Source organism: Podarcis gaigeae (assembly GCF_964106915.1).
Source record: "Podarcis gaigeae genome assembly, chromosome: 3".
Classification (NCBI taxonomy): Eukaryota; Metazoa; Chordata; class Lepidosauria; order Squamata; family Lacertidae; genus Podarcis; species Podarcis gaigeae.
The window spans coordinates 33,071,304-33,084,048 of record NC_139680.1 but is presented as its reverse complement, the minus strand read 5'-3'; the positions used below and the strand labels follow the sequence as shown (position 1 = coordinate 33,084,048).

Sequence of the window (12,745 nt, the reverse complement as noted above, 5' to 3'; positions counted from 1 at the left end):
TTCGTTGGAAGCTGCCCAGAGTGGCTGGGGAAACCCAGCCAGATGGGCGGGGTATAAATAAAAAATTATATTATATTATATTATATTAGTCCAAATAAAGATGCATGCATTCAAAAGGCACATGAAGTACTTAGGCTTCCCTGGGGATTATCCCTAGGCAGGTCTACCTCACACTTTGTTCACCTATGACCTACTGCTACAAAATGTTGTATTGTTCATACCTGTATTAAGACAATTTTAATTATTTGCCGAAGTGCACAGAATGTCACTCAAGTCAGTGAAGAGCTTCATAGTTTAGGAGTTGCTAGCCTTAAATTGTTCTTATTTTCCCTAGGGGTTGTTTGATTGACTTGAAAGATGGAAAGAGGTATTGTGGGAAGAGGATAATATTTACAATGTTTTGTTTTGTTTTGTTTTGTTTTGTTTTGTTTTGTTTTGTTTTGTTTTGTTTTGTTTTGTTTGTCAGGTTGCTCAAAGAGCAGCCCAGTTGCAAGAGGCACTGCTCCACTGTGGGAGGTTTCAAGATGCTGTCGAATCTATCCTTAGCTGGCTTATTGACACAGAAGACCTTGTGGCTAATCAAAAGCCTCCATCTGCTGAGTTCAAAGTTGTGAAGGCCCAAATACAGGAACAGAAAGTGAGTGGAAGTTATTTATCTATCTTTAGATTAATTATATTTTCTCTGTCACCTGCTCAGTGGGGTATTTTAAACTGTTTTTAAAGCTGTGTGTTAATGTTGTAACCCACCCGGGGCCTTAGGATGATTAGTGGGTAATTAATAACAGTAATAACATGTGACGGCCTGGATAACAGTGTGGCTGAGTGTGTATTAGACGTGTGCTATAAGAGGTGCAGTTGCAAAAGAACCTGAAAAAAATACCTTTCCATAGTCTCTGTCATCCCATCACTTAGGATGGTTGTCATGGATGCTTCTGTGGGGGATGTGTTTGGCTTTTTTCAGGGGAAGGGCAAATTTTCTCAACCCAATCTCTGAAATTCTCTTTAAAGATTTGCCCTTTGATACTTTCATTTTGGAATTCTCCACTCATTTTAACAGAGGCATCCAGACTGTAGCATAGTAGTGGGACAGGATCTGTTAGTCCTGCCTTTTACTTGTATGGCTCAGATTCAGTGGTAGACAGCGGGTTTTCCTGGGGAAAAGTGGCTAGGCAAGCGAAAGTGTGGGATGAGCCCTCAATTGCTTTGGTTCATTCAATGAGAAAAGTGACCAAGAAATATAATAAATAGTTGGTATGTAAATTTATATCCCGCTCTTCTTTCACCATGGAACTCAATGGCGTTCCCAGGCAGCCTCCCATCCAGGCATTGATTGCATCCTTTGTCCGGGGAAATGTGGTTTTCTTCACTTCTTTGGGAAATGCGGGGAGCTGGTGCAGACTGGGAGGGACAGAGGCCATGTATAGCACAAACAATCATTTCATTGGACCAGTTTTCTGTATATATTGCAAGGAAAACTCTGGAATATCTGTGCTGGTTCTTGGCATCATTTCATGCACGTGTACATTTCACTGGATGCACATCAAAAACAATTATTTCAAGGATCAAAAGCAATCTGATGTTTGAAAAGACATCACTGATATTGTGAAAAGGGGCAGGGGGAAGAACATTGTAGAGCTACTCCCTTAAGTTGAAATAAAGTTCAAAATTTTGTCAGGGCTTCAATCCTCCTTCATCATTTTGACAACCCTCCACCCCACCCCTTCTCAGCTAATCTCTTTTTCCCATATATGCCATTCAGTGTGCACTTACATGAGTTGCCTATACATATGGGTTAGCAAGGGATGAAATCTGTGCCTGGTGTCAGCTTCTGCTCCACCCCTTACTTCCTGACTTCTGTCTCTAGAGTTTTGTAGAATCTGTTTTGATTTAGGGTAACATCTTGGTGTGCCTGTATCTTCAGTTAATAATGTCAAACACCCCTGCTTCAGATTGTTCAACAATTGTTTGTAACACAGTTGCTGATGGATTGTTAGACCCTCACTTAAAAAGGGGGGGAAGAGAAGGTTCATATTAAATATTGAATTGGCAGTTGTGGCGTAAATACAGCACATCAAACTCTGTAACCAGATCCATAATTACTTTCCTGTTCAAAATAAACGTATGAGCAAGGGAAGAGCAGGTCGCAGCATGCACAGCATCAGAGAGAAGTTGTGCTCTCTGAGCAGTCTTAACAAAAGGCAGTAGGAGAGAGAAGGGGGGATTTTTGGCTGAAACATAGAAGGCAACCCTCAGGGAAGAGCACTGCATGAAGCTTAGTGAATCAAGTCCTCAGGTTGTCTGGCCAAAGTGAGTATCCAAAGTTGCAGCTGCGCGCAACATAATAATCTCCAAAATGATCATATGTTTGTACTGAAAATTTGGGACAGAATCCAGAGAATGTTATAACATGTTTGATTCTCTGTTAAAATAATTTGGTCTTAGGCGCATCATTAAGCCCTGAATTGTGTTCATCTTATTGAATGCGGCCACAAGTGTTTCGAAAGGTGAGCACTATATAAACAAACAGATATTTCTCTGGATTGCAGTGGATAGTTGCAAACATCACCAGCGTATTGAAAAGATGGGGAGGGTTCTTATGTGAAGTGGAAAATTTCCCATCTTTTCTCTTTCCAAAATGGAAAAGCTTCCCCAAAAGTTCCCAGCACTGTCATGTGTTATAAAATGTCCCACTGTGATTCCCCCCTCTTCCTGCACATGTCAACATCATACCTCATATAAGGCATATATATCTGTAGCCCTTCCAGAGGCTTCCAGGATAGCATTGAAAAGAAATCTGAATGAAAGATGCTAGACCTTTACAACCGATGCTAAGATTGGCACAGTTTGCTCGCTCTCATAATGAAATTACTTATTTATGCAATTTATGGCACTTGCATTGTAAGACTGCTGGCACCCTCACAATTTCCTGCCATCTCAGAAAATTGTTCCCTTAAGCCTGCCTTTTTTTGCCAGTAAACAAGACCTTGAAGAATCTGCCTCTTAATCTTTTTACAGCCTTGTAGTGAACAGTCATTTCCTGGCAATTTGATTTTTGATTATTTTGTCTCCAGCTTCTCCAGAGATTGCTGGATGACCGCAGACCCACTGTTGAACTAATCAAGCGTGAAGGGGAGAAAATTGCAGAGTCAGCAGAGCCCGCTGATAAAGAGAAGATCTTGAAACAGCTGAGCCTCCTGGATAGCAGATGGGATGCACTGCTTGATAAAGCAGAAACAAGGTACCTGAAATGTTTGCATTCACTTAGGGGTACTGTAGGGTGTACTCCGTGATACAGCATTAGAAACTAATTTGAAACTATAGCAACATTTTCATCCAGTTAACTGTAAGATTCACATTTGAAGCTAAATGAGAAAATATCTCTGAGTATATTATAAGTTTTATTTTTAGAAATTTCAGTGAAATAGTATGGGGAAATCAGTATCACATAATCACCCGTTCTTGTAGTAAAGTGGATGTCTCCCATAATCTTCCAATTATGGGAACTACTTTTAGGTGTAGTTCAGAGATTTTCAAAGTAATTCATTGAACGTAATTAAACCAAAGTAGTTCTTTCCAAGCGCTGGTTTTAAATTTTTAGCATTTCATACATCCCTCATCCCACAAAATGTGCTTTGTTTTCACATATTGTAGGAATCGTCAGTTGGAAGGTATCTCAGTTGTAGCACAGCAATTCCATGAAACTTTAGAACCACTGGTTGAGTGGCTAACCATCACTGAAAAGAGGCTTTCAAATTCAGAACCCATTGGAACACAGGCTTCCAAACTACAACAGCAGATTTCTCAACATAAAGTAAGATCTTAATGTGCCTTTCATTGCGGCAATTATTTTATGATTTGTAAACCAAAAATGGAGTATTCCCCCCAACACATTTTTTTATTACTTTGTTTATATTCTTCTTTTACCATCAAAGTTATATTCTTTTGGTTGTTCTTGAGTTGTTTTCATATTTGGTTTTATGGTTTCTTTTGTTTGCTTGTTTTTCTTTTCTTTTTCTTACTACTTTGAAAACTTCATTTAGGCCTTTGAGGAAGACATCGCCACTCGCAACAAAAATTTGGAGCAAGCTATTTATATTGGTCAGGCATTAAAGGCATTGAGCTCCAAGGAAGACAAGGAAATGGTACAGGAGAAACTAGATTCTTCAGAAGCCCAATACATTGAGATTCGAGAGAAAAGTGGCAGTAGGGCTCAGCTTCTACAGCAAGCCTATTGCAATGCTCAGATTTTTGGAGAGGATGAAGTTGAATTGATGAATTGGCTGAATGAAGTACATGAGAAACTGAGCAAACTGGCAGTCCAAGACTACAATACTGACTTGCTTGTGAAACAACAAACTGAAATGCTGGTATTTCCATTTATTTTCTGTTGATTTTATTTTACCATTTTAAGCACTATTTCATATTACTTCTCATTTTTTTGTATTGTTATAGTCGTTTAATTCTGTATCCTATTCATTTATTTTTAAGCCTTTATCCTCCCCGCACCCTGCTCCAATTCTCCCTCTGAGAGAATAAGTGGCTGCTTATAGACTTACAGTTTTATAGATTTTAAATGATGACTTCTCTGATGATAAAAGCATTCTAAAATTTTCTAGGCTCTCCAAGAAGAGATTTTGCTCAGAAAGCAAAATGTTGATCAGGCTATACAAAATGGTTTGGAACTTCTCAAACAAACAACAGGTGAGAAAGCCATGAGGAAATTAATGATTTATGACAACGAAGACAAGTAAAGTAGAAACTTTTGGGTGCTCACTGACTCCTACTGGAACCTTTTTAAAGCTCATTTTAAAAAAAAACCTTTTTGTTAATAAGTAATGGGATAAGTTTAAAATTATGGTTGCAGTGTGTAATAAAGTTTCACAGTGCAATACTATACCTGTCCACTCAGAGGTAAGCATGACTGAGATCATCAGAGCTTACTCCCAGGTAAGAAAGCAGTAATAAGAGTTGGTGTAGCATAGTGATTGAGAGCATGAGCTGGGAGTCCTCAGTTCAAATTTAACCACAGCCATGAACTTCCTAGGTGACATTAGGCAAACCATTAACTCAGCCTCAGCCTTCCTGCTGTAATATTCTACTGGTCTACTGTGCAGAGCTATTGGGAAAATTTAGGGCTGATAGGAATTTTCTCAGAAGAGAATTTCTTAACAGATGTTTGAACAGTTGGAAAATTTCACTCTACTGCTGGGGAATATATGGTAAAATAGCCTTCTCGATTTCGCCCTCTGTGAATTTTGAGCACACACTGGATCCAGCTTTAATATTGTTGTGGGGAACAATAGACTTGGCCTCTGCTCCTTCCCATTCTCCTCTCTTAGTCCATTGCTTCCTTGATCAGCCAAGAGGCCATAGGGTAAGGTGATCTTATGAGCCAGTACAAGTGGTTAGCTGCTACTGTTCTGGAGTGGAGCGTATTCAAAATCCCGGGGCAATACTGCAGGTACTGACCCAGTGTTTCTTTGAATGAGCTCAGGACTATGGCTAGTGATCCCACAGCGAAGGTAAGAGTTGTTGTCCCATTGAACAGAGACTTCATTTTGGGAAAGGGAGAGACAGTGAAAAAATGCTACCAGCCCTTGACAGAGCATATTTTCCTGCTGAAAATAGTAACTACAAATCCCAGAATGCCTGACAGGAAACTAACTTTCCATGTGTTGTTTCTGTCAGGGAGAGGGAAGGCCTTATCCTTTATAGAAATAGCATATAGATCATTTCTTTGCCTCTGGAAATTATTTCTCTTATTCGCATTAAAGGTCTCATCACGAAATGTTGTTCTGCTAGGGACAAGACCCCCAAATTTTGGGGAGTCTTAGGGTTCAGGGATTTGTAAATGAAGTACAGTGGAGGGTGACAAAGAAGCTTCGTAAATTTTTGAGCTTAATACTAAAAGCGGCTTGAGACTTTTTTATAGTACAGTATTCAGTTGAAACTCTTGAAAAGTTTGGACACGTTTTGGAGCAAACAAGAGTGTGATCACTCACCTGTAACTTGAATATGCATGGTTCTGGAAGAATTTGATTATAGTTTGAATAGTTCTTTATTTTATGATTTTTGAGTAGCACTTCAGCATTTTAAAGCAGTTTGCAATGTGTGGTATCATGATGCATGTCCATTTGGATTTCAGCCAGTAGATGTAAGGAAGGAGTAAATAGACTGCTTAAAGAGCTATATAGAAGAATGTTGTAGTAAATGCAAAAAAAGGAGTTTTTTTTTAAAAATGGACTGAGTAATTAGTCTACCTATTGCTGTGAGAGAGGCTGCTTCCCCCACAGTGGACCTAGTACTGTGGGAAAGTTGCATTCCAATTGCACACAGCATGTCTGGCTTGTAGACCAACATCTTCTAAATTTTCCAGTCTCTAACTCCATGAACTCTCCAAGATATACATAGTTTGGGGCTGGGAAGAAGGGAGGGAGGAGAGAAGGAGATGAATTACAGAATTAGAACCTGAATTGTTCACTGAAAGGTAAACATATAGTATAACGAACAGTGCAGTTTCAATTCTGACTTTTACTCTCTGTATAACGGAAATTGCATGGACATAGCCACTCAAAGAGGAAAATGTTCTTAATTGTAATTAGCGCTGTCAGTTGATTCATTACCTGCCTTATTTTAATGGATTAAATTTAATTACTGTACATACAACAAAATCTCAATATTTCATGTATATTGGAGAAAAGACATAGTTGGTTGTTTTTTTAAAGATATAGTCAAATAAAGTTGCCATGCGGTGTTAGAAGGAAAGGCCATCCATCTGCTCCTTAGCTTGGAATGCTAGCACGTTATTCCCATATTCAGAGAGACCGATTCTGAACTTCAGAGCAGGCAAAACCCTGAGCCATGAATACTGAGCTCTGCCTACCATACTGCCTGTCACCTACTCAGAAGTCATTAGGGCTCCCAGCTTGTACTGATGACTTAATTGGCGTGACCCAGTGCATAGAACAGGGATAGGGAGTCCAGATGCTGTTGGACTCCATCTCCCATCAGAGCCAGCCAATAATCATGCAAAGATGGGAGTTGTGGTCCAACAACAGTTTCCTCATTCCTGACCTAGAGAATCCTGATTGGCTGAGGCTTGACCTAGATTTATTTTGGTGGAGCCCAATCTAAAATAAGACAGGGATGGGGTGGGGTGGGCTAAAGTTGCATGTGCACAGCGAAGCTTCCATGCTTAGAAGGAAAACTAGCTTGATCAGGATGAAATATTTGTTCTATTTTCACCTGTGGACTTAAACACTAAAAACATCCTTGTCGCTTTAGATGATTAGTGTGTTAAATACCCTTCTCACATTGCAGGTGATGAAGTTGTCATAATTCAAGATAAATTGGAAGGCATTAAAACAAGGTACAAGGACATAACTAAGCTGAGTTCTGATGTGTCCAAGACTTTAGAACAGGCTCTACAGCTTTCTGGTCAGCTGCAGTCAGCTCATGAGAAACTCTGCACTTGGCTGGATAAAGTTGAGGTGGAATTACAGTCGTATGAAGCGCAGGTCCCCAAAGGTGAAGAGTTAAGTCAAGCGCAAGAAAGACAAAAGGTGAGCGTAAAATGCTGTGTTTGCTTGTGGACAGCCTTCCGGGGGCCACATGCCAGTGGGTGGAGTAACAAGTGTGACACTTCCCTTTGTAAAGCTACACAGAAGTTGGGACATTTTTGCATATATTTACACCTCATGCACATCCCTTCACCAGCTAAGCAAGAAGCATTATCATATTTCAAGAATGCATTTCAGAGTAGGGGAGGGAGGTGGAGAGAGAGAGATGGGGTATTGTTCTTTTGCACTATCACCTTTTATTAGTTTAGAGGTTTGTGTCAGCATCATGTAGGTAGGTCCTTTGTTTATTTATTTATATTGATAGTGTGAGAGGTTAGGGGGTCCCAAGCGTGATTGTAACAAAAGCAAAGGTAGCCAAGTTGAAAAGAGTGATATTTATAGCTTTGGCTTGCAGCTGTAGCATTTCAACTATGTACTTTTAAACTAAATAAAAAAAAACTGAAGATGGGAGAAGGATAAAACCAAAAAAGCCCCATGGGTGGAACCTTTGAGCTGTGCAGATTTTGTTTCTGCGCCAATGTGTTATTTTTAATTTGTTTACCTTAAATATTCCTTTTTAGGCACTGCAAAAAGAAGCAAAAGATAATAAAAGTTTACTGGACACTCTTAACGAAGTCAGCAGTGCTTTGCTTGAACTGGTGCCATGGAGAGCAAGGGAAGGGATAGACAAAATGATCACAGAAGACAACGAACGGTACAGATTAGTGAGCGACACTATAACTCAGAAGGTGGAAGAAATTGATGCTGCCATTTTCAGATCGCAGCAGGTAAAAATGTCCCTAATTCTCATTTCAGTCTATGTGTGATAGGGGGAAAAAATATGTATATTTATCTGTTCTAGGAATACATCCAGGTATATATCTGGGAATCCCTACCAAAAGAAAAGGCTGCTGTTCCTATTATTGGCACATGCATGCTACGTCTTTGCAAGAACTGGGGCCAAACTTGAAAAGAGCTTGGTCATAGCTGTCAGACATGAGTCCTAGACCAAAGCAAATCCAGTCATTGTTGTAGCCATCTGTCTTCTAGTTGACACAGAAATTACAGATCAGTCTCATACTGAGAGGCATTACGAGTGGCATCATGCAGTGATCTCAGTGGGAATTTCAGTACAGAAAGAATTGTAAACTCAAACCCTGTAACTTATTATTTATGCTGCTATGTAGGTCATATATCAGCTTGTGTAAATGAATGGTTGAAGTAAAGATGTGTACAGTAGCCAGTGGATGCAGTTTTGCAGGAAATATAAACATTATTTGCAGTTGTGGGCAACATTAAAATGGGCTTAATATACACATCAGTGTTTTGTTCGAAGGTTTTATTTTTCTTTTTTAGAGCTTCTAATTTGTTGGCCCTTTAATTTAGTATGACTCAGTTTATATGCCTCTCTTTCAAAACAGAATGTTCAGGCCAAAAGTACCTTCTCTGATTATAAATGTGAGATGACAGCAAATGTTTGTGGCTTGTTTCAAATAGATTAAACAGTGTGATAAAGAATTACTCATGAAAAACATGGAGAAACCTCAGCCCACGTAACTTGCTTTTCAGTCATGATTCATAATTAAAGAATAAGATATGACAGCTTATCCATTAAATTTCACCTTCAGTTGGAAGTGACTCTGTCAACACAAACATGTAAATTATCAACTTTCTCAAGCAGCTTAATAGGGTTATTTCTTGTTCAACCAGCATATGTTGAAAGCGTCAGACATAATGAAGAATTTTGATGGCCTCTAAAGGTCACATATGCTCCCACCATCATGAGTGGGTCCAATAAAAGTTATCCACCATATCAGTTTCTCTACCTCTTTCTTTTAGGAACATGATTCACATTGAAACTTGTTGTGTATATTTATTTGTCTGTTTAAACTAGACCATTCAGGTATTGTGCTACAGTAGACTTCTCTAACTTGGTGCCCTCAATATAATTTGGACTCCAGATCGCAGCAGCCCCAGTCAGTATGGCCAGTGATGGAAACTGTATTTCAAAGCATTTGGAAAGAACCAGGATGGGGAAGGCTCTCAAAGTTCTCCAAAGCTCTCAAGTTCAGTTGAGAACTGGTCTGGTGAGCCCAGGGGAAGAAACAAAGTTGAGGATGGAACATTTGCATATGACAGCAGTGTCTAGTGGGATAACAGACCCTGGCTTGCCTTCCCCTGCGCCATCTACATATTGAAGGGGAAGGTCTGAAATGAGGAGTCTGCTTTGTGTGTAGGGCTCTGCCTCTGTCAGAACCCTTTGTGATCAGGGTGCTAATCTAGGTTCATACAGCGGGCTCTCCCTTCTTTAGAACCTTCCCCCAGAGTGTGGAAGTCAGGGTACCGCCAGTAGTATTGTCATGGTGGGGGGAAGCTCAGTGGGCACAAACTTGCTCTCTTTTCCCATGCATGTTTGGAAAATGACATTTGAAAGAAATCCACTAGTGGTCTCTGAAAGGATAAGATTTTCGGGGGGGGGGGAATATGTGTATGCTATAGATACTCATGACTTGCGTTTGCACAACTGGACTGTCAACTTCTACCAAGAAGCAATTCCTATTTTGCTGCCCATTGATTTTAATGCCATTGATCTAGCCTAACTAAAAAATAATCTCTCTATTGAGGCAGGGAAATAATCTTAAAGATGGACAAGAGCAAAAGATGTTTAAAGAAAAGCAAGTATTAATATTACCTTTGATGTTTGTGAGAATTTTGACAGAAAATTCCGGTTGAAGTATAAAGTATAATGTGGCTCTGACATTTCCTGCTTCCTCTTTGTAAAACACTTCTGAAATAAGCTGATTTTGATATACTCCTCAGTGTCACAGAGAGCCCTAGAATTTATTAAAATAAGAATAAACTGTGTGGGTATTATAAGAAGCTGCATTATATTCAATCACAGCAACGAGACACCTAGCCTCACACTCTTAACCACTAGCACTGATTCCAGGATGCTGTGCTGCTGACCTGAAAGTCATTATTCTTCAACAAAATAACTTCAAAGGGAAACTTTAGCAAGCAGCTGCTGAACAAAAATTCATCAGCAAGCTTGAAGCTACTTGTTTCAATTTCAAGTTTTTTTCTCCTATTACCTTAAATTATCACAGCATAGGGAGGAAAATTATATCGTTGCATATAATGTGTGAATGATCACTGTGTTTATTTCGTATACTTTTGAGCTTTGCACAGAGACATCACACTTGCCTTTCAAAGATATTTGGCCCACTGCTTACAATCTTTACCTTTCTGACTCTGTATGTGTTTGACAAATGCCACTGAATCATGTTGCACTGTTCTGCCTTGCCTTTCCTGTCCCTTTAAAAATACCCAGATTTCTCTCATCCTCCATCATATCTCTGAAGTGAAGAGACCACTTCTCCTCTTCCAGGTCTAAATGCACAAACTGTGGAAAGCTTATGGTCTAGCAGGGAAGTTAATAGGCACTATCTTGTTGCCATTGACACCTTGATCGCTTCATCCTCTATCCCCTCCCGAAGGTGTTGCGACACACTTTCTTAGCTATGTGCAACTCCCTTAGAATTGCAGCTTAAAATACCCACTATTTTAGAACTGGCCTAGAGGCAGCTTTGCAATTTAGGGTTTTACTGGTTCTGATATCTAAAATATAAACAGGTTCTCATAAACTTGAGGCTGTGTAAATGTAACCAGTGCAGTCTTACCACTGAGCTATGATCCCCACCTCTCAATCTTATCAAATGTCTTTTCTGAAATATCTTTTCCATTTAAACCCTCTACCCATCAAGTTGGAGGTTTTTTTTTATGAATTGCTATTTTATTTTTTTGTGTTTTCTTTAGTTTGATCAAGCAGCCGACACTGAATTAGCCTGGGTCGAGGAAACAGAAAATAAACTGATGTCTCTGGGTGACATTAGGCTTGAACGTGACCAGACCATTGCTCAGCTACAAGTTCAAAAGGTGAACAAATGTGATTCCATCTGTAATGCAATAATTAATGGCCATTACTTTTTCTGCCATGATTTAATTTTCAAACCATTATAGTGCAGGCTTTTGCTCTATGTCCTCATATTCCTAATACCAGAGTATTGTATTATGTAATTAGGCATTTACCATGGAGATTTTGAAACACAAGGATACAATAGAAGAGCTTGTTGCATCTGGGGATGAGATTATGAAGACATGCACGGAAGAGGACAAACAAACCATGAAGGTAATGGAGCATGATTTGCACTTCCTTACCAATAACTTTGAAAATCTGCATGCGTAAAGGATTCCCAAGCCATGTCGCTGGAGCCCACTAAGATTATGTAAGGGGGGCTGAAATGTGCCTTGAAAGCTTAAGCTGCCTCAAGTTGGCTGCATCATGCAGCGCGTGGTTAAACTATGGAACTTGCAGGAGGCAGTGAAGGCCTCTAACTTGTATGGCTTTAAAAGAGGATTAGACAAATTCATAGAGGATAAAGCTATCAATGGCTTTTAGCCATAATGGCTATTCTCTGCACAGTTGTAGGCAGCGATGCTTCTGAATACCAGTTGCTGGAAACCAGAGGAGGGGAAAGTGCTCTTGTGCTTGAATCTTGCATGCTGGTTTTCCACAGGTCATTGTGAGAACAGGATGGGGGACTAGATGAACCATTGGCCTGATCCAGCAGGTTCATCTTATGTTCTTAAAACTTACTTGAAATGCCTGTTGAAATTTTAAAAGGCCTTCAGTAAACACTCGAAATTCAACAGGAAAGAGGGCCTGCCTGATATCAACCGGGGGGAGTTCCATAGAATTGGACCCAGAATGCTGAATCCAGAACTCCTTGGTGGATATGCCTCCCCTAAGCACCTGCCTACTTGCCTCCTAAAGGACTAAAAGATTGCCCACCCCGTTATATCAAGAATAGTCACCTGCCACAATGGTAATCTTGTAAATGTCTCCAACCAAAATATAAATGCTGGTGTTTGTTGGTAATTTCTTTAATAGAAGAAGCTGGAAGACCTCTTGCAGAAGTATAATATACTCTGTCAAATGAACTCTAAGAGGAACCTGCAGCTAGAAAGAGCTCAGTCTCTAGCCAGTCAGTTCTGGGAGACTTATGAAGAGATTTGGCCATGGCTAACGGAAACAAAAACAGTAATATCACAGCTTCCAGCACCAGCTCTTGAATATGAAACCCTAAAGCAACAACAAGAAGAGCACCGGGTAAGTTTGAAGTCGC

At 39.8% G+C, this 12,745-nt stretch overlaps 1 protein-coding gene across 43 annotated transcripts in view; it reads left to right on the top strand.

The window, feature by feature from the left end:
• The window catches only part of LOC310840285 (dystonin-like), a 298,340-nt gene that overhangs the window by 229,442 nt on the left and 56,153 nt on the right, over nt 1–12,745 (top strand). For 37 of the 43 annotated variants that reach the window (XM_083729601.1, XM_083729632.1, XM_083729623.1 and 34 more), the window contains 10 exons: nt 467–637; nt 3,072–3,238; nt 3,652–3,811; nt 4,041–4,367; nt 4,617–4,701; nt 7,321–7,562; nt 8,141–8,347; nt 11,376–11,495; nt 11,641–11,748; nt 12,511–12,729. In XM_083729601.1, coding sequence (XP_083585727.1) covers nt 467–637; nt 3,072–3,238; nt 3,652–3,811; nt 4,041–4,367; nt 4,617–4,701; nt 7,321–7,562; nt 8,141–8,347; nt 11,376–11,495; nt 11,641–11,748; nt 12,511–12,729 — 1,806 coding nt within the window. The remainder of the gene's footprint in view (nt 1–466; nt 638–3,071; nt 3,239–3,651; nt 3,812–4,040; nt 4,368–4,616; nt 4,702–7,320; nt 7,563–8,140; nt 8,348–11,375; nt 11,496–11,640; nt 11,749–12,510; nt 12,730–12,745) is intronic. The other 6 variants (XM_083729610.1, XM_083729608.1, XM_083729606.1 and 3 more) reach the window with 1 other exon arrangement.